General features: G+C 62.4%; 2 protein-coding genes across 5 annotated transcripts in view; one reads left to right on the top strand and one right to left on the bottom strand.

Moving 5' to 3' along the window:
• The first annotated feature begins 4,376 nt into the window (after positions 1-4,376).
• GRAP (GRB2 related adaptor protein) lies at positions 4,377-10,723 on the top strand. 2 transcript variants are annotated; one of them, XM_009467833.2, is made up of 5 exons: positions 4,377-4,670; positions 5,901-5,998; positions 7,192-7,314; positions 8,886-9,054; positions 10,396-10,723. In XM_009467833.2, exons 1-5 carry the CDS (start codon positions 4,593-4,595, stop codon positions 10,579-10,581), a joined length of 654 nt encoding a protein of 217 aa, XP_009466108.1. In that variant the 5' UTR covers positions 4,377-4,592; the 3' UTR covers positions 10,582-10,723. The 2 variants fall into 2 exon arrangements, with proteins under 2 accessions (XP_009466108.1, XP_087588339.1); XM_087732213.1 differs by lacking the exon at positions 4,377-4,670 and adding an exon at positions 5,388-5,677.
• Positions 10,724-11,359: 636 nt separating this feature from the next.
• SLC5A10 (solute carrier family 5 member 10) overlaps positions 11,360-18,366 on the bottom strand; it is a 41,804-nt gene continuing 34,797 nt past the window's right edge. The window contains exons 8-13 of one of the 3 annotated variants that reach the window (XM_087731391.1): positions 16,015-16,122; positions 15,370-15,520; positions 12,898-13,066; positions 12,216-12,431; positions 11,956-12,037; positions 11,360-11,767 (exon numbers count right to left, since the gene is read on the bottom strand). In XM_087731391.1, coding sequence (XP_087587517.1) covers positions 11,601-11,767; positions 11,956-12,037; positions 12,216-12,431; positions 12,898-13,066; positions 15,370-15,520; positions 16,015-16,122 — 893 coding nt within the window. In that variant the 3' untranslated portion in view covers positions 11,360-11,600. The remainder of the gene's footprint in view (positions 11,768-11,955; positions 12,038-12,215; positions 12,432-12,897; positions 13,067-15,369; positions 15,521-16,014; positions 16,123-18,366) is intronic. The other 2 variants (XM_087731389.1, XM_087731390.1) reach the window with 2 other exon arrangements.

Here is an 18,366-nt window from a genome sequence, read left to right as displayed (position 1 = left end):
CCGTGCCCTGGGCATGGGCCGGTACCGGTCCCCAGGCACACAGGCAGCTACGGGCAATGAGACACCTCTGCGCGGTGCATGCATCAGTGGTGCTGGCCGCTGACCCATGTGCCTGGCTTTATCCACATGCAGCATCCCAGGCATAAGCTTAAAGCCAGGCTGTATCCCCACAGCCACCCCAGGCCAGCCCTGCTGCCGGGGTGCATCACCCCGTCACCTCGCTCTCCATGCCCCAGCACTGCTGGGACACCAGGGGAGTAGCTGGTTCCCAACGAACAGCCCAGGGCCCGTGTTCCCACCCTGGCCCTGCTTGCTGTGCCAGTGCAGGGCATTTATTCTGGTCTCCAGGGGCTCACTGGAAGGCAGCTGGTGGCTGACGTGATGGATCACCCTTTCTCCTCCCTTCTTCACTTTATTTTCCCTCCCCCTTCCTCCCCATCACTTCATCTTTCCAGCTCCATCCCCAGCCAAGCGCAGACCCGGCAGCACTGAGTTGGCAACACCCGAGCTGCCTTCCCGACAAGGCAAGAGGAGTTGCCCCACGCCTGGTGTGTAGGCTGTGCCTGGGTGTGAGGAGAGCATGGTGGCCACCGTGGCCAGCCTGTGGTACACTTTGCACGGCCACTCGGCTTGGTGGGCAGCTCTCAGCTGCTGGGGGCAGACAGAGCCAGAGGTGAACAGGGTGCAGGCTTTCTTCTCAGGAAAACTGCCCGTAGCGTCACACCAGCCCCCTTTCTCTGCGGCTCGCTTGGGGCGGCGGCGTGCTGTGGGTTTCCTTTTGCAGTGGTGCAAGGGGAAGCACGGCATGTGCTGGGCTGTGCTGCACTGCCAACCACCGGGTGCAGTAGTGGCTGGCGCGGCAGGACCCATCGCTCTCCCCGCTCACTGCCAGGAGCAAAGCCCCTGTGCACACCAGCATCTGCAGTGTGAGGCAGCTTGCGTCATCCAGCCCCGTCGCCATCCAGTCCTGGCTTACAGCCCCACCACGGGAGGGTTTGAAACACTCCCTCCTCTCCTGTCCTCCCCCAAATGGCACCTTGGGCCAAGGCACAGCAAGGAGCCGCAGAGGGCACCGGTTGGAGTGGAGCTGGGGAGCCCGGGATCACCTCCTTACAAAGCTCCCCAGGCCCGCAGCGGAAGGGGAAGAGGTTCCCCTCCCTTCTCTTCCTCCCTCGCTACGTGGGGATTTTGCAGCCAGGTAAACACAGGATGTTGATGAAATGGGCTCCGCAGATTGGGCAACCCGGGAAGCAGCAGGAGCTGTAGGCAGCTCCCAGCACCCACCACTCAGCCCAGGGGTGGCTGTACAGAGGAGAAAGGGCAATGCCAGAGCCGGCTGCACCTTCCTCTGCCTGTCCCCAGGGTCACAAAACTCCTCTGTGTGGAGGGAGAGGCAGTGGGGGCTGGTGGTCCAACTTGGGGCAGGGCAGGCTCCCTGGGTTGGCTCCCTCCCACCCACTGCTCTGCACCCTCGGGTGAGCCACTGAACGTCCATGGCCCTTGGGATCTCCTTGCAAGCTGGGCTGATGCTCACATTGGGCAGCTCCGAGCACCTTGCTACACCCAACCGAGGTAACCACGTGGCACCTTCTGGGTCCCTCTGAACACCAGGGACACGCAGGGCACGGGGATGGGGGTGCCGACCCCCCAGAATCACACACTACCGGGCATCGGCTCAGCACCCGCCACTCGTGGCTGGCACTGCAGGGACAGGCTCTTCCCTGCTCCAGTACAGTGTGTGCTGTACAAAATATGGCTACTTGACAAGGCAAAAGAGCGAAGATGGGAGGGGGGGAAACTTGTTTTGATGTTTCTTGGATGTCTCAGGCCGGCGGTTAGTCAGCCGTTGGCTCCCAGACTGAGCCTTGCAGGGCTCTGCAGCACAGCCTCATGGCTAGCAGCTGGGTACCACGGGTGTCCCTGGTTCCTTCTGGGGGCTCTGGTGAGTGTGGGATGGGGCAGATTTGGGGCTGCTCATGAGCAGACAGAAAGGTTTTCCCAGGGAACGAAGCAGCTGGAAGCCAGGAGGTGATGGGCATCACCAGTTTTGCAGTACCAGGATGCTTGTGACCCCTTCGAGGGCTTCCCTGGAGGCAGGCTGATGCTGCCCAGGTAGCAACCACCATGCTGGGCCCTGCTCCCCTCCTGGGATTGGGGGACCCCGTACCGCTCTGTGGCAGTGAGTTGGGATGGGGCACCCAGAAGCCGGCTGAAGGCAGGAGCGTTTGGCTTCCAAGCCAGAAATGGGGCTGCAGACTTCTCCGGAATCCATCCCAGCTTGTTCCTCGGGTGTGGGTGCTGCTGTCACCCCTGCAGTGACCATATACACTCAGCCAGCAGACAGGGACAGCGAGCCATGAGCGGGCCACGAGCAAGCCTCGAGTGAGCCACGACCAAGCCTCGAGTGAGCAGAAGGGACCTGGCCCCTGGGCAGGGACCACGGCCGGGGCAGCAGGAAGGAGCCAGGCAAGGGAGGAGGGGATGAGGAGCGGGATGTGGCCGGACAGGGATGCCAAAGGGGCTGCCGGCTTCGTTAGAGCATGAGTGGAGGGGCGTGTGGCACTGTCCCCAGTGTCCCCCTGGATACTGCTGCCATCTGCTGGCAGGACCCAATCCTGCTCCGGTCCTGAGTCTGGCCACTGCACCAAGGCCTGGGGACCCCTCCGTGACCCCACTGTCCTGTGCCCCGCTCCCGGGCACACAGGGCAGCATGGCACCGTGCATGGGTCTGGGCTGGACACCCCGAGGTGCCCCTCAAGCCTCCCTGCTGCGAGCCCAAGGAAGCCGGGCCCCAAAACTGCTCACGGTGTCCATCCGAGGCACTGTGGGTCATCACCCCATGCTAACCTGCTCCTCAGGCTGCAGATTTCTCCCACACGGACCCCTTCCCAGCGCTCAGACACCTCCACACCCGACTCACCCCCCACCACTGCCTTATTGTATGCCCTTTGCAAGCAGGCCCCCTGCACATGGGCTTAGCATCATCCAATTTGTGCTGGTGGGTGCAGGGACAGGATCAGGCCCTTGGCTGGCAGCAGGATTAGAGCAGTGACTCTGCTGGGGCTGGTTTCTCCAGGGAGCGTCCAGCTCTGCTTCTTGCTGAGGCTGCCTAGCAGCAGAGGAAGCTCGCCCCAAGATAGCCGTCTTCCCGCTGCAGTCCCAGCCCCTGGCTCTCGCCGGGCCGCAGAGATTCACTGAGTCCCATCCTCCTCGTGACAGGCATGCACATACTGAGCCTCTTCCCACGGCCCCCCCTGCCCTCCCCGGCCTTCCCAGCATCTCCACTTCCCCTGGGACCAGCAGCTCCCGGGGCCATGCTGGGGATAACCGTTGGGGACCGGGGCCTCGCTGTGTGCTGGGACACCCAGGGCCACCCTGCGCATCCCTCTTGGCTTCTCATGGGCACTGAGACCCTGAAAATGGCCTTGGTGGGGTGTTACATGGCATTTGCTGTTTGAATGCACTTGGGATGTGGGGTTAAGATTTGCAGGGGGCAAATTGCTGAGCCGGTGTCCCCACAGAGGCCCTGTGAGCACCAGGACTTGTCCCTCCCTGGGCAGATCGCAGCGGCATCCTGCTCCTCGATGGAAAATGCCCAAGTCTATGGGCAGGGATTGAGCCACAGCTGTCCCCAGTTTAATTCCTCGCAGCAAAGCAAAACCAGCGTCCGGCGGATTTTCTGTGCGCTTTATGCCCCAGCCCACGCACAAAATGGGAAGGCTGCACAGCATTGGGAGCCTTCCCACTGGGAACGATGCCCTCTGTGCGAGTGCTGCATACTCAGTGCCTGATGCCCACGAGAGCTGCAGGAAGTTGTTTTAGTCTAAAAGGGTTTTTTTTTTCTCTAGCTGCAAAAGAAAGCTGGAAAAAATCACCCCCCCAAAGTGCCACAACCCAAAAAGCAGGTAACAACTATGCTGAAACCTCACTGTTCGGAGCTGGGACATGGCATGTGGTTTTCAGCCTGATTCCCAAAGAAACCAACTGTGTCCATCCACCCACCTCCCTGCGCCTCTGCCCATTCCACCCTCCGTGATTTTTTTTTTTTGCCAAAACAACTATTCCTACCAAGGCACCTTTCAAAGGCCATGCTGGCAGGTCAGCCCTTACGAGACATCAGAGACTCCCTCATCAGCACTCCCGACCTGCTGGCGGTGCTCTCCAGGCATGCTTTGCCCACATCCTCAACCTCTGTGTCCAGCCCATCACCATCCAGTTTCCTTCCAAAACCCTGCGGCCGCCCAACGCCGCTGCTCACGGCCCACCACAGAGGTGATGCCGAATCGTGCCGCCAGCCGATGCACCCGGGTCCTTTTGCAGATGGGGTCCCTGGCATCTGGGTGGGCCAGCACAGCTCCCCCCCCACCCCAGCTGTGCCTGCCGGCAGCATCCCGCGTGGTGCTCACTGTTTCGCCCTGGTAGCGTGCTGACATCAGCACGGCTTCCTGCCCGCCAGCACCTCCGCACTGCACGCTCACCCCGTGCCCCCACAGCCTCACACTGCGGGGCGGCGAGCCCCAGGCAGCCCCGCGCCTGTGGCACAGCGAGCCCCCAGGACCCCTCACCACCACCGCCCGGTGACAGCCAGCACCATGGAGTCGGTGGCTCTGTACAGCTTCCAGGCGACAGAGAAGGATGAGCTGCCCTTTCAGAAAGGGGACACCCTGAAGGTACAAGGGGCAGGGGGGTCACCAGCCATGGGGGATCACCAGCCATTGCGGGGTTGGATGCTGCTGCTTTGGGGGACAGAGTGGGCACATGGCATGGGGCAACACTGGCGCTTTCATTGCACCTGGCTTTGTTGCCTCTTTGGGGCTTTCTGTGGGGTATAAGGAGCCATCTTTGAGGTTTTCGGGGTGTGGGGCAGCATCCCAAGCAGCGGTGGGTACCCTTTGTCCATGCCATCAGCCCACATCTCCAGAGAGGACCCAGCTGGGATGTGGCACGTGGCCTCCCCGGCCATCGGTGCCACCAGCTGCGCTCTGCGGCAGCCCCCCGGGGCTGGAACACATTTTCCCTGCCCCATGGAGACGTTGGGGGCCACAGGGACCTGGCAGCAGGGAGCATGTGCCCAAATACCCACCCAGGTGCTGGCATCAGGACAGACTCTCAGATGCCACCTGGGCATCCCAAAAAGCTTCAGGGGGGCTCAAAACATCCCCAGGGGACTGCAGCCCTGCAGTGAGGCTGAGGGCACCCGCACCCTGCCACGCTGCCTGGCCACTCACCCTTCTCTGCGGGGCTGGTGCTGAGATGCCGGCTGCTCCTCCTGGGCCCCTGGCACGCAGCAGCCCCCAACGGGTGCAGCCAGCCCCGGGGAAGGTGAGAGCATGGCCCGGCTGTAACCCAGGGCCCCAAACCCGCCATGCCCATCCCTGCCTCCCCGGTGTGTTTTCCCTGCGGCCCCGGCGCCGTGCCCCAGGGTTTCGGATCCTGTTTGCACAGCTGTGCTGGGCCCCTGCGTGGGAGGCTGGAAAATGGTGTCATGCGGAAGCGGGTGTCAGCACCCCTGCTCACACCGGGGCGCTTCCTCCCACAGAGCACCCAGCTGCCACTGCCCCGGGGAGATGCGGGGGCCTGGCTGCCACCCCGGCTCCTCCAGCGACAGATTTTACCTTCTTCCCTCGCCGAGGGTTTGGGGCAATGCCGGGCACCCCCCCAGCTGCCAGCAGCCATGGTGAGCCAGACCGACCGTGAGCTGAGGAGGGCTGGGGGGAGCAGCCAGCTCTGTACAGGTGCCCCCAAACACCCTCAAACCATGTTGCCTTTGTCAGAGCCCCCTTTTCCCCAGCTTTCGGTGGGGGGCATGGGGTCTGAAGCAGCGGTGGGGGTCCCACTCAGCCCCTCTCCTAGGGGAACAGCAGCCGGGCTGATGCCTCCCTGCTCCTCTCCTGCCTTAGATCCTCAACATGGAAGATGACCAGAACTGGTACAAGGCTGAGCTGTACGGCTGCGAGGGCTTCGTCCCCAAAAACTACATCAAGGTCAAGCCGCATCCGTAAGTATCCCACCATGCGGGGAAGGGAGGCTTGAAGCCCCGTTCTGGTAGCACCCACCAGTGCCATCCTCTCCCACCATCCAGGCAGCGATCCTAACGGTGCATCCCAATGCCCAAAGGTCTGCCACAAGCCAGGGTAGTCCCACACATGGGGAAACTGAGTCACTGAGAGCGATGGGGCAGCGATGGGGGTCTGCCTGCCAGGTAGTCTGCCATTGCTACCACATCCAGAGGGGACAGGAGGCAGCAGCATGCCCATGTACCCCCAACACACAGAAATTCAACCCTTGCACCGGACTGCCCGCTAAATAAATAATAACTGGGGAACAACAAAGCGTTATGGGATTACAACTGCATTAGACACAATCCTATTACTGTGTTATTAAAGCCCAGCATAATCCATCCCTGTTTTAACCTGTGTTTTATGTATCATTATCCCCTGGTAAATCACATTTAAATGCCATAGCAAAACGTGCTCGGGGCTGTGGCTGGGGAGCAGGAGCGCGTGGGCTCAGGGCAGCCCAGGGCAGATCCTTTTGCCTCTCCGGCTTCGGTTAACAAGCCGGGACGGGCGAGACGCAGCCTTTTCTGAGCAGCACCTGGAGGGCTGGGGCTGGGAGATGCTCTGTGCTAAAGTCTGTGGCTGATCATTCACGGGGCAATTTTAACAGGCAGCAGAGGGTCTCCGTGGCCTGGGGCTCCCAAATACATGGACACAGCCTTGACAGGGTTGGGAGATGGGGACTCTGCTCCTCCACCTTGTTTCAGCAGCTGCCAGCAATGCAGGCAGGAAGGGTTTCATCCTGGCAAGGAGGGTTTTGTGCTCTGCCCCTGTAGCACCTGGCAGGGCTGTTCCCATGGGGGGCCATGGGACACGGCAGGGAGTGGGGGGGACAGGCAGCAAAGCAGGGGACGAGGTGCGTGTTGTGGCGAGCTGGGTGACAGGATGTGGTAGCGGCTGTCGGCAATGCTGCGCAAACCCTGCATGGACGAGGCAGCACACGGAGACACGTCAGCACCTGCAGCAGCCTCCACGAAAGCGCTGTGATAAATCAGGCGGGGGAGTGGAATAGAAGGGAGAAACTACTGCCCCAGGCTCTCCGTGCCTCCATCCTGAAGGGTGGGGATTCAGCACTGGAGCGTCCCCGGGTGTTGAGGGGTGCCTGTGCAGCTGAGCCCGGTGTCCCTCACAGGTGGTACGCGGGCAGGATCTCCCGGCACCTGGCAGAGGAGCAGCTCCTCAAGCGCAAGCATCTGGGAGCCTTCCTGATCCGCGACAGCGAGAGCGCCCCAGGGGAGTTCTCCATCTCTGTCAAGTAAGTGGCTGCAGGATGCAGATGGACACGCGGTGGGATGGGCAGGGGTCCCCCGCAGCCTCCGCTTTGGGGACCGAGGGCGTCAGGCCACTCTCGTGTGTGCTCCTCGCTGCGGTGCTGGGGAAGGGGTGGGCACCCTGTCCTACCCGGGCTGCCTCGAAGGGGCTGGGGGCTGCAGAGCCATGTCCCAACACGTCCAGGCACAGGCTCGCACACGGCCTTCCTCTCCTTCCTTCCCTCTGCAGCCTGGCGCTCCGCCTCCATCCCAGCTGCTTCCTGCTCCCTGCCTGTACCGCTGGGCTGCATCGCTGGGCTGCATCGCTGCCTCACCCGGGGTCCCTCAATGGGGTGCCCCTAAATAAATAAGGGGATGTGACCTGGAGGAACAAGTTTCCCAGAGCATCTCCAGGGACGAAGGGCCGCAGCATCCCAATGCCGCGGGGCCGATGATTTTGGCATCGGCAGCCAAGGCTATACGAAAGCAGCATGCCAACAGGCAGAGCCTGCCCCCAGGCCTCTCACCCCATCACTGCCCCTTCCCCGCCCAGGGCCAGGGTAGCAGGAGCAAGCCCCAGGCCAGCCAGGCACTTTCTCACACTGCTAATCTCTAATTAAGCATTTAAGGAGGTTCTTGCCCATAATGAAAGGGAGCTGCATTCTGCCGTGCGTCATCAGCATGGCCAGGTCCCTGCCCCTGCCCAGGGGCCTGGCAGCAGTGGGTCCTCACAGCGGCCCCATGCCAGCCCCACAGTGTGGGCACCCCAAACTGCCACCCCCAGGTACGCACCGAGGCGGTGCCAGCATGCAGGGCTGGCGAGGGAAATCCTGGCCTGCCCTGTCCTCCTGCAGCTTGGGGGTCTCCGGGGGCACAGGGGATTTGGGAACCTGAGCCCAGCCTTTGCAGTCTCCTTCCAGTACGTGCTGAGCTGAGACCTGCAGCTCTCACCACACTTTCTTTTGGCGGCGAAGCGGGAAGATGAGGAAGGAGAGGGGATGCAGCTGAAGGGCTCTGGCAAGGTGCAGGGACCGCAAGCCCCCCCCGACCCTTCCCAATGAGCCCTCCCGGAGCTTTTAGGAAAGCCCAGGCAGCACCAGTGCCCAAGCCCATGGCCACCCTGCGCTCTTACCTGCCCTGTGTGAGTGTTTTGATCCTCTGGCCTCAGATGTGGCCCCTGTTTGCTCCCTGGACAAAGCCACCTGCCCTACACGTGGCCAGCACACTGCCAGCCCCGAGCCCACGGGCATCCCACTGTGCTGGGGTCAGGCACTGAGCTTCAGCTGTGTGTGGGATGAGCTGTGGCAGGTCTCAGTTGCAGGTCCATGTCACTGGCGTGCTGGGGACCCTCACCCACCACCTCACCAGTGGGACCAGGAGTGACCCCAGTGCCACTGTCGCCCCTGGCCATGGCAGGATGGGTGTAGTGGGACTCGTGGGCACAGCCACACCCCACACAGCCCCTCCAAAGGACCAGCCCAACAAGCAGCCCCTGGGCTTTGCCCGCAATGCCAGAAGGGGGTCTGGGTGCTGCCAGCATCCCAGAGCTGGGGTAACGTCCATCCTCCATCTGCAGCTACGGGCAGCACGTCCAGCACTTCAAGGTGCTCAGGGAGAGGAACGGCAAATATTTTCTCTGGGAGGAAAAGTTCAATTCCCTCAACGAACTGGTGGATTTCTACAGGACAACTACCATCGCCAAAAAGCATCAGATCTTCCTCCGGGATGAGGACCAGACTCAGGAGGTACCATCAGGGGATGAGGCCATGGGGACGCGCAGGGCTGTGACACGGGGGGACAGCATGGCTGGCAGTGGGGCCGGGTTGGGAGCCCGTGTCTGATCCCCTTTGGGATCCCACATCACTCCTTTGCTACCAGGGCTGCCACTGCCCTGTTATGGTCCATGGGGAGACCAAGGCACGGGATGGGCCCGTGGGTCAGCAGCACTGTCCTGGTCTTGCTTTACCCTGGACTGTGCTCGCAGGGAGGCGTTACGGGGCTGCAGCTCCTGGGGCACGGGGATTTCCTCCTGCCTGAACTTTTCCTGCTCCTCCCTGCTGGCCACGAGACACTGGCGATGGCTAAGAAACAGCAGAGAGGAACAAATTGGAAGAAAGGAAATGGCTGGGCGCAGAGCAGACATGGGGTCCAGACCCCCATGGGCACAGGCTCCCCCACCACCCTCAGGAGAAGCATCCTGGGGATCTGGTCCCCAGCCCCTGCACGAGCCCCCTTGAGGCTCAGCTCCCCTGGCTGCAGCATCCCCGCAGAGGGGGACAGGGACATCCCGGGTGCCTGGCTGACACTTGGCCCCACACTCTAGCTTGGCTCGAGGAAGTGTGGAGCAGGAGAGGCTGGAACAGCCTGAGACAGGCTGCGCTGTGGGGAAGCCAGCAGGGTGGAAAAAAGCCACCGGCGCAGCTTGGCAGGGCAGGCCAGGGCAGGGCGGCTCGCCCCAGGCCTACACCACTGTCCCTCAGGCCAGGGGTGATGCTCCAGGTGGGTGGCAGAGCCCAACCAGCTCGGGACAGGGCTCAGCCAGCTCTGGATGAGCTCCAGCAAAGCTGAGCCCTGGGGCGGCAGTTGTGGAGGCAGCGAAACTGGGCCCTGCAAGCTGGGCTGGGGGCTGCTCTGGCACCCGGAGAGACCCGGGAAGGACCTGGCAAAGAGAGGGTGCCAGCTGCCTCCAAGGGGTAGGGGTCCGCTGGGCACACAGCTCTCCCAGGCAGCAGGAACAGGGACCCCTGTGCCCTGGGGTGCTCCCCTGCACCCCAGGCTCTGGCTGCACCCCAGGGTGCTCCCCTGCACCCCAGGCTCTCCCCTGCTCCCCAGGCTCTGCCATGCACCCAGGGCTGTCTCGAGCACTCTGGCTCTTCCCATGGCAGGATTTCCCTAGCTCTCGTCTCTCATCCTCGAAGCAGGCGCCCCAGGTATCCCTGCACCCTCTATGCTCTGGCCTCCCCAGCTGGTCGTCACCACGCAGTGGCACGTCATCCCCATCATGCTGCGGGCTCAGGCAGTGCAGAGGGGCTGGCAGACAGGGGCACCTGTCCCCTCGCCAACCCCTGCCCTCGACTTTCCTCCAGGTGAGGAGACCCAAATTTGTGCAAGCCCAGTTCGACTTCTCAGCCCACGACGGCTCCCAGCTGCCCTTCCTCCGCGGGGACATCATCGAGGTCCTGGACTGCCCCGACCCCAACTGGTGGCAGGGGAAGATCTATGGGCGCGTCGGCCTCTTTCCCCGCAACTACGTCCACCCCCTCCGCAAGTGACCTGCCGCCAGCGCTGCGGGCGAGCAGGGAGGACCATGGCCCCCGCTGCCCCCCACTCACTGGAGCTGCTTTGTGCCTGCACGTGGACTGCACGTCCCTTCGTCCCCACAGATGGTGCCCGTCCCCACACCGGGCTGCTGACGCATGAGGTCCCAGTGCCACGTGGGTTGTGCTGGAGGTAGAGGCCAGGCTGGCGGTGATCCCCATCCAGGGGCTGCCTGGCTCCAGCACCCTGAAACATCAGCCACGGCTCTCCCTGCTCCCCCAACCCAGGAGACCTCCACCAGCCGCAGCCTGGGCATCACCTCTTGCTGCAGGCTGGCAGTGGTGCTCCCTGGGGAGGGAGCACAGAGCACTGAACCAGGGCCATAAAAACTTTTCCAAAGCCATGACCCAGCGGGGTGGCAGCAATGGAGAAGAGCACGTGTGCCCCAAACCTTCGCTCCTCCTCAGACCCTGTAAACGAAGCCCCAGCCCCAAGGAGAGCTGCAGGCGGCCAGGATGCGCCCGGGCTCAGTAACTCCACAGAGGGGTGCTGGGGCTCGGGGCGCCAGGGAAGGCTGGTCCGGGCGTATTCAGTCCTGCAGGTGCTGTTCACAGCTGCAGATTGTGGCTTTTTTTTAATATTATTTTTTATTTAGAGCTAGTAAAATGTGTTTGGGTGACACCCTTGAGTGTGGCTGCTCCTTTTCCACCACCACCACAGTGGTCCCGTGGCCACATTCGCATGCCTGCCGCTTCGCTGTGGTTTTGCTTCCCCTGCAGCCCCCACTCGCCCACCTCGATACCTCTCCCCAGGCCCCTCCCAGGGACTCGCTGCCCCCCACAAATGCTCCGCACACCTCACAGCCCCCTGGGATGCACTCAGGGTCCACAGTGCTGAGAACACCCAGCTCATTGCACCAGTGGATTTAAACATCCCATGTCCCAAATGTGACAAATAAAAACTGTATCACCCAAATCCCCATTTCTCCCCCCCTCCCAGCATCTTTCCCCCCACCCTGGGGGCTGGCAGGCTGCTAGGCAAAATAGGCATAGCAGAAAATATTGACGCACATCAGGACAACAGCGTTGATGCCACAGACGTGGGCCCAGAAGGGGGGCTCCGTGGCATGCTTGAGGGCAGCAGCCAGGGGTCCCTTGGCCTTTGATGGCTGCTGGCTGCCTGGGGCAGCTGAGCAGGAACCTGGCACAGAAAGACAGTGAGTGTGGGGGACAGAGGGACATGGGGACCGGCTACCTCCTGGCGTGTGGCACGGCCCCTGGGGAAACTGAGGCATGGGGCATCCATGCCATTCTACTGCCCATTACAGGCAGGGAGCAGGGGGCACTGAAGATGCCTCCCCTGCCAGACACCCCCAAGGACAAACTCACCATCAGGGGGTCCCTGGGATGTGCCATCCATGGAGGGCTGGGGGGGCTCCCGCGAGAGGGTCCACCAGGTGAGATTCTTTAGCTGGAAACCAGGGCGAGATTTAGTGAGAAGACACCCCCGGGCCAGACCCCCGCCATGGGGACCCCCCCAGCCGAGCTCAGGGTGCACCTGGGTGACACCGATGTCTCCGGCCGAGGAGGTCCGGTGGGTGGATGCAGCCATGGGGGTCAGAGTGAGGGGTCCTGGGTGCCCTGCTCACCTGGGCCGGAGGCGGCGCAGGGGTCAGCAGGCTGCCCCCCACCACGACAGCACCCGTGGCGGCACACAGCAGCACGGCGAAGTGCAGGTAGTGGATGTCAGCGAGCAGCCAGGGCCGCCGGTCAGGGACCCCGCAGTGGGGCGTGGGGTGCGCCAGCTCCAGCCCCATCCTGGCCAGCCCCAGCGCCAGCCCCGCCATCAGGCCCCAGAAAGCTCCCTGCAAAGCAAAGGTCCATGGGGGCGGCTGGAGGGGGACAGCTGCCCCGTGGGGCAACAAACGTCCCTGGAGAGCCACTCTCTCCAGCCAGCCCTGGGAGAGGGTCAAGCAGCCCCTGTGTGTTGGGACAGCACCCTGCACCCTGGCTAGCCAAGCCCTGGCCCAAATCTGCACCCCGTTCACAGGGGATGTCCCCTGCCAGCCCCGTCGGCTGTGCCACGCTTGGCGGCCATGTATGGCGGCACCTGCCTCCTCCTCGTCCTCCTCTTCATACCAGCCGCCCACCAGCTCCCTGCGGAAACACCAGCCGAGCTCGGTTCCTCTCCCCAGCCCCTCCAGCATCACCTCCTCCCTTTCTTCCCCCGACCACCTGAGCCCTGCTGGGTCCCTGGGAGCAGGGTGGGCAGGGAGGTGTTGGCACCACCTGTGTCCCCGAGCCGTCCCCAGGGGCACCCCAGGCGTGTACCTGCTCATTAGCTCGGGGCCAGAAGACGGCCAGGATGAAGACAGCGGTGACCGGAGGAGCCAGGCAGCTGGTGACAGCCTGGATGTAGACGTAGAGCTGGCCACTGCTGGAGCTCTGCAGGACGGGGATCCAGACCACGCTGAGGGCCACCAGCACCACTGTGACCACCCTGCAAGCAGCAGTGATGCAGTGCGGGGTGATGTTCCCGTCCCACCCGCACCTCCTCGCACCCATGGCATCGCCATGGCAGTGGGGGGTCCTTGGGGGTCAGGGGTTGGGTCCCAGTACCAGCACAGAACAGCTGGCCGGGGGATGCCTGAGGGTCAGTGGTGCTTGTCACCAGGTGACATCCCCAGGGTTGTGGAGGATACTAATTATGCCAGTGCTGGCTCCATCTGGGGCAGGCGAGCGCTCCCCCGGCCCCTGCCCAGCCCCAGGGGCTGCTAAATTGGACCCTGCCATGGGCAAATGCTGGGAAATGGGCACTTTTGCTATGAAAAGCCCCCAGCCGCAGAGGCTGGGTGCTCTGGCCGGATTTGGGTGATGCTCTCGACACCCAGCTGAGAGCTGGGGATGTGGGCTGAGCTGCCCCGTGCTCAGGTCCCCCCAGCCAGGCTGCAACAGACAGGTGCTTTTGTCCCCAACACCACCCCGTCCCTATCCTCGCCCAAATGCCAGCTGCACCCCACGGCATTACCCTCCTCTGAAGCAAGAGGCGTTGGCCAGACCCCAGTTTTTTGGGCCCAATCTGAGCAGGCAGGCTGGGCAAGACACGTCCCAAAAGCCGCAGTATTTATAACTCAGCCCAGCTTGTTTATAGCTTCGCAAAATTACCTACGTCTCCATCTGCTCATCTCGAAAAGCAGAAGTAGGAAAAAACAAAAGAAAAAAAAAGCAATGAAAGCATCTGTAGACGGAGTCCCCCTTGCCTGCTCTGCTGGAAAGAGGAAGCAGCCCGAGCACAAAACATGCCCTGACCCAAGGGGTAGGAGAAAAACCCCACATTCAGTACGTCTTTAAGCCACAGAGGATGCTAAAAGATCATGGGAAAAATGGAGGAGCGTCTGAGCACGGTGGTGAGCTGAGGGTGCTGGGCAGCTGTGCCCCACTCCACACGTGGCCCAAGGTCAATATCCAGGCAAGGATGGAGTGCAGAGCCCCGGCACAGCCTGCCGCGGGGAGCTGGGGGGCATTCGGGGAGGACTGGGTGTTCTCGCCATCGCCTCGGCACAGAGCATGCATCAAACACCAGCGGGGATTTCCAGCCAGGCAGCATGGCCGCGCCTGGAGCTCAAACCCCCAGGTCCAGGAACCAGGAGCTCTTTCTGATCCCACAAACAAATCCCTTCCCTCCCTGTGCTGAGCCAGATGGGGCATCCCCGCCCTGGCAGGTCTGGGGGACAGTTGGGACCCCGTGCACAGCTATTCAGAAATAACCCCAAGCCACTTGTCCTCGTGCTGGCAGGTAGGAAAACCTCAAACTTGCAGCTTAAGCGGCTTTTTTTTCCTCTCCAAAACATTTATCGTTTGCTATATTCCCGGAGGGGTGGGGGGCATATGGTGGCAGTGGTTCATAGCACCCTGCTCCCAGAAATCGCCCGATGCACTAACGAATCGCCCGGGATGGACTGCAGCAGCGACTCCTGCCTCAGTCAGGCAAAGCCCTTTGCAAACGCTCATTAACCATCCTCGGGAAAGCTCTCCGGTGTTATTACACCCCTTGTCACCGGCACCAAAGTCAGTGTCAGGGAGGGGCGAGGCAGACCCCAAGACAAGCACCCCGGTTCCCATGGGGGAGCCATGCGGGACTGCGGTTCCCCAGGATCGCTGCCCATCCCCTTCCCACCCTCCAGAGACAGAGGATGCCAAGAAACAGCTGCTCCTGGAGCTGCCGGACCAGCCAACCCTCCCTGCAGCCCCAGTGAAGCCCCGCCAAAGCCCTGACCCAGATTTCCTCCTTGTTATTGTCTGCCCCGTGCCGAGGACACTCCCCGTGCACCCCAGCACCGCGGCACCGTGCCGGGGCATTCCCCAGCGCTGACTCTGCCGCCTGGAGCGTGGTACCACGGGCGGGTTCCTGGGCTTGCCGCCGGCACCCGCCATCCCCCAAGAGCAGCCGGGCATGTGCAGGCAGCGCTGCCCTTTGCTGCCTGGCGAAGGTCCCCCATGCACTTTGCTTGTGACTCTGGCAGGGAGCAGCCATTGGCTTCCCCCGGGGAACGGGCTGGAGATGGTGAGGGAAAGGCTTCGCGCCAGGCACAGCCCTGCCCCTCCAAACACCCCAAACGCCCCGTCTGCCTTTCCAGCGCTTTCATGCATAAAGTAATCCAAGGGCTTGTTTTCCTTTCATAAGCCGGGCTGAGCGCAGGCACTTTGCAGGCTCCCGGGCACCAAAGGCAGATCACAGAAGGCCAGACCGGCCCTGCCAGTCTCCCCAAAACCCACAGTCTCCCCGAAACCCCCAGGCTCTACCTGCCCACCAAGAGCAGCTCTCGTTCACTGGCCCTCGGCCTCAGCTTCCTCCAGATGTCCATGGTGAAGAGGGTGCTACTGCTGTTGAATATGGAGGTCAGGGATGACATTAGCGCAGCCATCATCACCGCAATCATCAGACCTCGCAGCCCTGGGGAAGAGAGGGATCGTCAGGGAGCGGCCGAGCTGGGGGCAATGGGATGGGATGGGATGGGATGGGATGGGATGGGATGGGATGGGATGAGATGGCATGGCATGGCATGGCATGGCATGGCATGGCATGGCATGGCATGGCATGGCATGGCATGGCATGGAATGGCATGGCATGGCATGGGGCAGCCCCAATGCTTTACCCAAGCATAATGCTTCACCCTCCCCAGACACACACCAGGGTCTCCCCTGGGGCAGGGACCAGGTTTGGGGACACCCAGCAGCACCCCAGGATGCTGGGACCCTGTGCTGCCCTGGGATCACCCTCATCCCCTGGCCTCACTGCCAGGGTCACCTGGGGAGGGGCTGCACACGAGCCCACCCGGACCAGCCATGGGGTCCCCCCCAACATCTGAGCGGTGATGGATTGCGTGGGCAGTGCTGGGGTGTGGCAAAGCCTGGTGGAGACAGAGGCACCTCCTTCCACCAACCTACCGCTGGGCATCAGCTCCACCACCAGCTTGGGGTAGGCGATGTTGGAGCAGCCCACGGCGGCCCCGCACACACGGGTGCACTCCTTGGGGTCCACGCAGGCCACGGCATCTGGGGGACAGAGGCAGGTGACACACCGGGACCCCTCAAAAGGTGGGGAAAAGCCCAGAGCCCCCTCCCTGCCCCAGCACCCCCTCCCACCGAGCGGGATATTGGCCCCTCGCTACGGCCACAGTACCCCGACCTTGGCAGAGGACTGGCAGGAGAAGCAGGGAGCACATCGCGCATGGAGATCCACTTCTGCCTCCCCCAGCCTCATTCACCCCCATCACCTTCAACACAGGCAGGATCCAGCCCAGCAGCATCACCCTCACCTCCTGCTGCCTCGCACCCAGCTCAGCTCCAGTCAGGTCTACCCCCGCCGAGCCTTCCCCGCATTAAAGCCAGCGACAGCCATCCCAGGGGGACCTCCAGAGCTGGGACGGGCCCCACCAGGACCCCGGGCTGCAGCCAGAGGCGGCAGAGCCCCGCAGGCAGGCACTGCCCGTCCCCACGCACAGGGCCAGGCGGGTTCATGCACCGTTGTGGCAATTACCTCCGCATGGGCAGCACCCAGCAGCTCCCTGGGACGCCTATGGCAGCTTGCCAGGACCGTCAACGCCCAATTACTTCTATGTATACTTCAATGAGCGCTGAACCCTTTTTTTATTGTTACACTCATAAAATATTGAAATGGATGGAAATTAATGTCAGGCATAAATATGGATGGGCTGCCTGGCTCTCCAGTCTGCATCTCCCGCTGAGGAGCATGGGGAGCAGCACGGGTGATCCCTGCACAGGACTGGGAGCATTGTCCCAATCCTCCTGTGTGGTGGCCCCCACTGAAGCGGGGTGCAGCCCTCAGCCCCCCAGCAGCAGCGGCTGGGGAAGGCAAAGACGAGCTGGGAAGGCAAAGACCAGCTGGTAACGCCCCCGGGCTTTCAGCGAAGGAGTGCGGTGTGTGATGGGGTGTAATGCGGGGTGCAGTCGGGTTGCAATGGGGTGCAATGGGAGTGCAATGCAGGGTGCAGGCAGCAGACCGCAGGCAACACTCAGCTCTTCCCTAGGACGCTAAAAAAGCCCAGCCTGGGCCGCCTTTCCCCAGGGTTAGAGTCAGTGCCAGTGCTCCAGTGACTGTCCTCCAGCAGCTGTGAGTAAAGCTGCCATCACCACTCTGTGCCTCAGTTTCCCCCTCTCCAAAACATCATGTTGTGCGTGGCTCCATGCAAATGGCTGGCAGATGGCGGGTGGAAGATGCTCCAGAGGGCAAAGCAGCGTCTGGGTATTATAGCCCAGCCGAAACACCCGCCTCAGGGCTCAGCTCTGCCACCAAACCCCTCAGTGGGACCCGGGAGCATGCAGGCAGCGGGAGCCAAGCCCAACGGGGCGGCCGGAGCCCCTGAGCCGGGAGCAGAGCCCAGCGTCATACCCCACTGCCTTGCTTTGTCATTAGGCCCTCTGCTAGAGATGGGAAATTAATTAGGAGCTTGTAATTAATGCTTCCATCTGCAGCTGGGAGGAGCCAGCCCCGGTGCCTGTGCTGGGTGCTGCCTGTCCGACTGGGTCAGCCTGGGGCAGCTGAGTGGGGAGACCTGCAACAGTGGGGACCGACCTGCTTGGCCACAGCGACTTGTCCCTGCAAACAAGCAGGAGATTACAAAGGAGATGCCGGCTCTTTCCCTGTGCCGGGGCTGCACGCAATTCAGGTGCTGACTTTGCCGCATGGGACGAAGACGCCTGGGTCCCCCGTCCCCAGTCCTCTGGCTATCCCAATCCCCCCCCACCAGCGCGGCCATAGGAGCCAGCACATCGCATGACCGATGGGATGCCACATTTACGCCACTGTGTAATAAATCAAAAGCGCGCACACCCTGCTAAAGAGACCGTAAATCTCCTTGCACAATAAAAACAGAGCCGGGGCAGCGGGTACAACTGCAGCACGCTCCAGCCACGCCATGCACACCCGCGCTCGATGCACCAGCCCCGATCCGGGGCATCTCCCAACCTACCAGGGCTGGGCCACCCGGGGGGGGACAACGGGCCGGGACGAGGTCTCAGAGCTCCCTCGAGAGTGCTGGCCAGGTGCTCAGCTCTGTCATGTTTGCTGTCCCAGGTGCAACTCCATCAGCAAAGGGGCCATCACCGCTTGCTCAGCAGGGCTGGGATTTCACCCAAAATACCCAGTTTTGCCTCTAGCACCCTCAGTCTCCACTGCATCCCTCACTGCCCAGGTCACAGCATAGAGGTGACATCGCGCCACCAGGAAATCCCGGTGGGGTCGGTACAGCCTTTCCATAAAGTCATCAGCTCCATCCA

The sequence above is a fragment of the Nipponia nippon genome, unplaced genomic scaffold (assembly GCF_047370975.1).
Source record: "Nipponia nippon isolate SJK-2023a ecotype South Korea unplaced genomic scaffold, ASM4737097v1 scaffold_5, whole genome shotgun sequence".
Lineage (NCBI taxonomy): Eukaryota > Metazoa > Chordata > Aves > Pelecaniformes > Threskiornithidae > Nipponia > Nipponia nippon.
This window is presented reverse-complemented; position numbering and strand designations above follow the sequence as displayed.

Bases quoted from the DNA above. Each gene is read 5' to 3' on its own strand.
- GRAP (XM_087732213.1), top strand. From the start codon at position 5,486: ATGCGGAAGCGGGTGTCAGCACCCCTGCTCACACCGGGGCGCTTCCTC. The intron at 7,315-8,885 runs GTAAGTGGCTGC...CTCCATCTGCAG, and splicing joins GAGTTCTCCATCTCTGTCAA to CTACGGGCAGCACGTCCAGC. The intron at 9,055-10,395 runs GTACCATCAGGG...ACTTTCCTCCAG, and splicing joins ATGAGGACCAGACTCAGGAG to GTGAGGAGACCCAAATTTGT.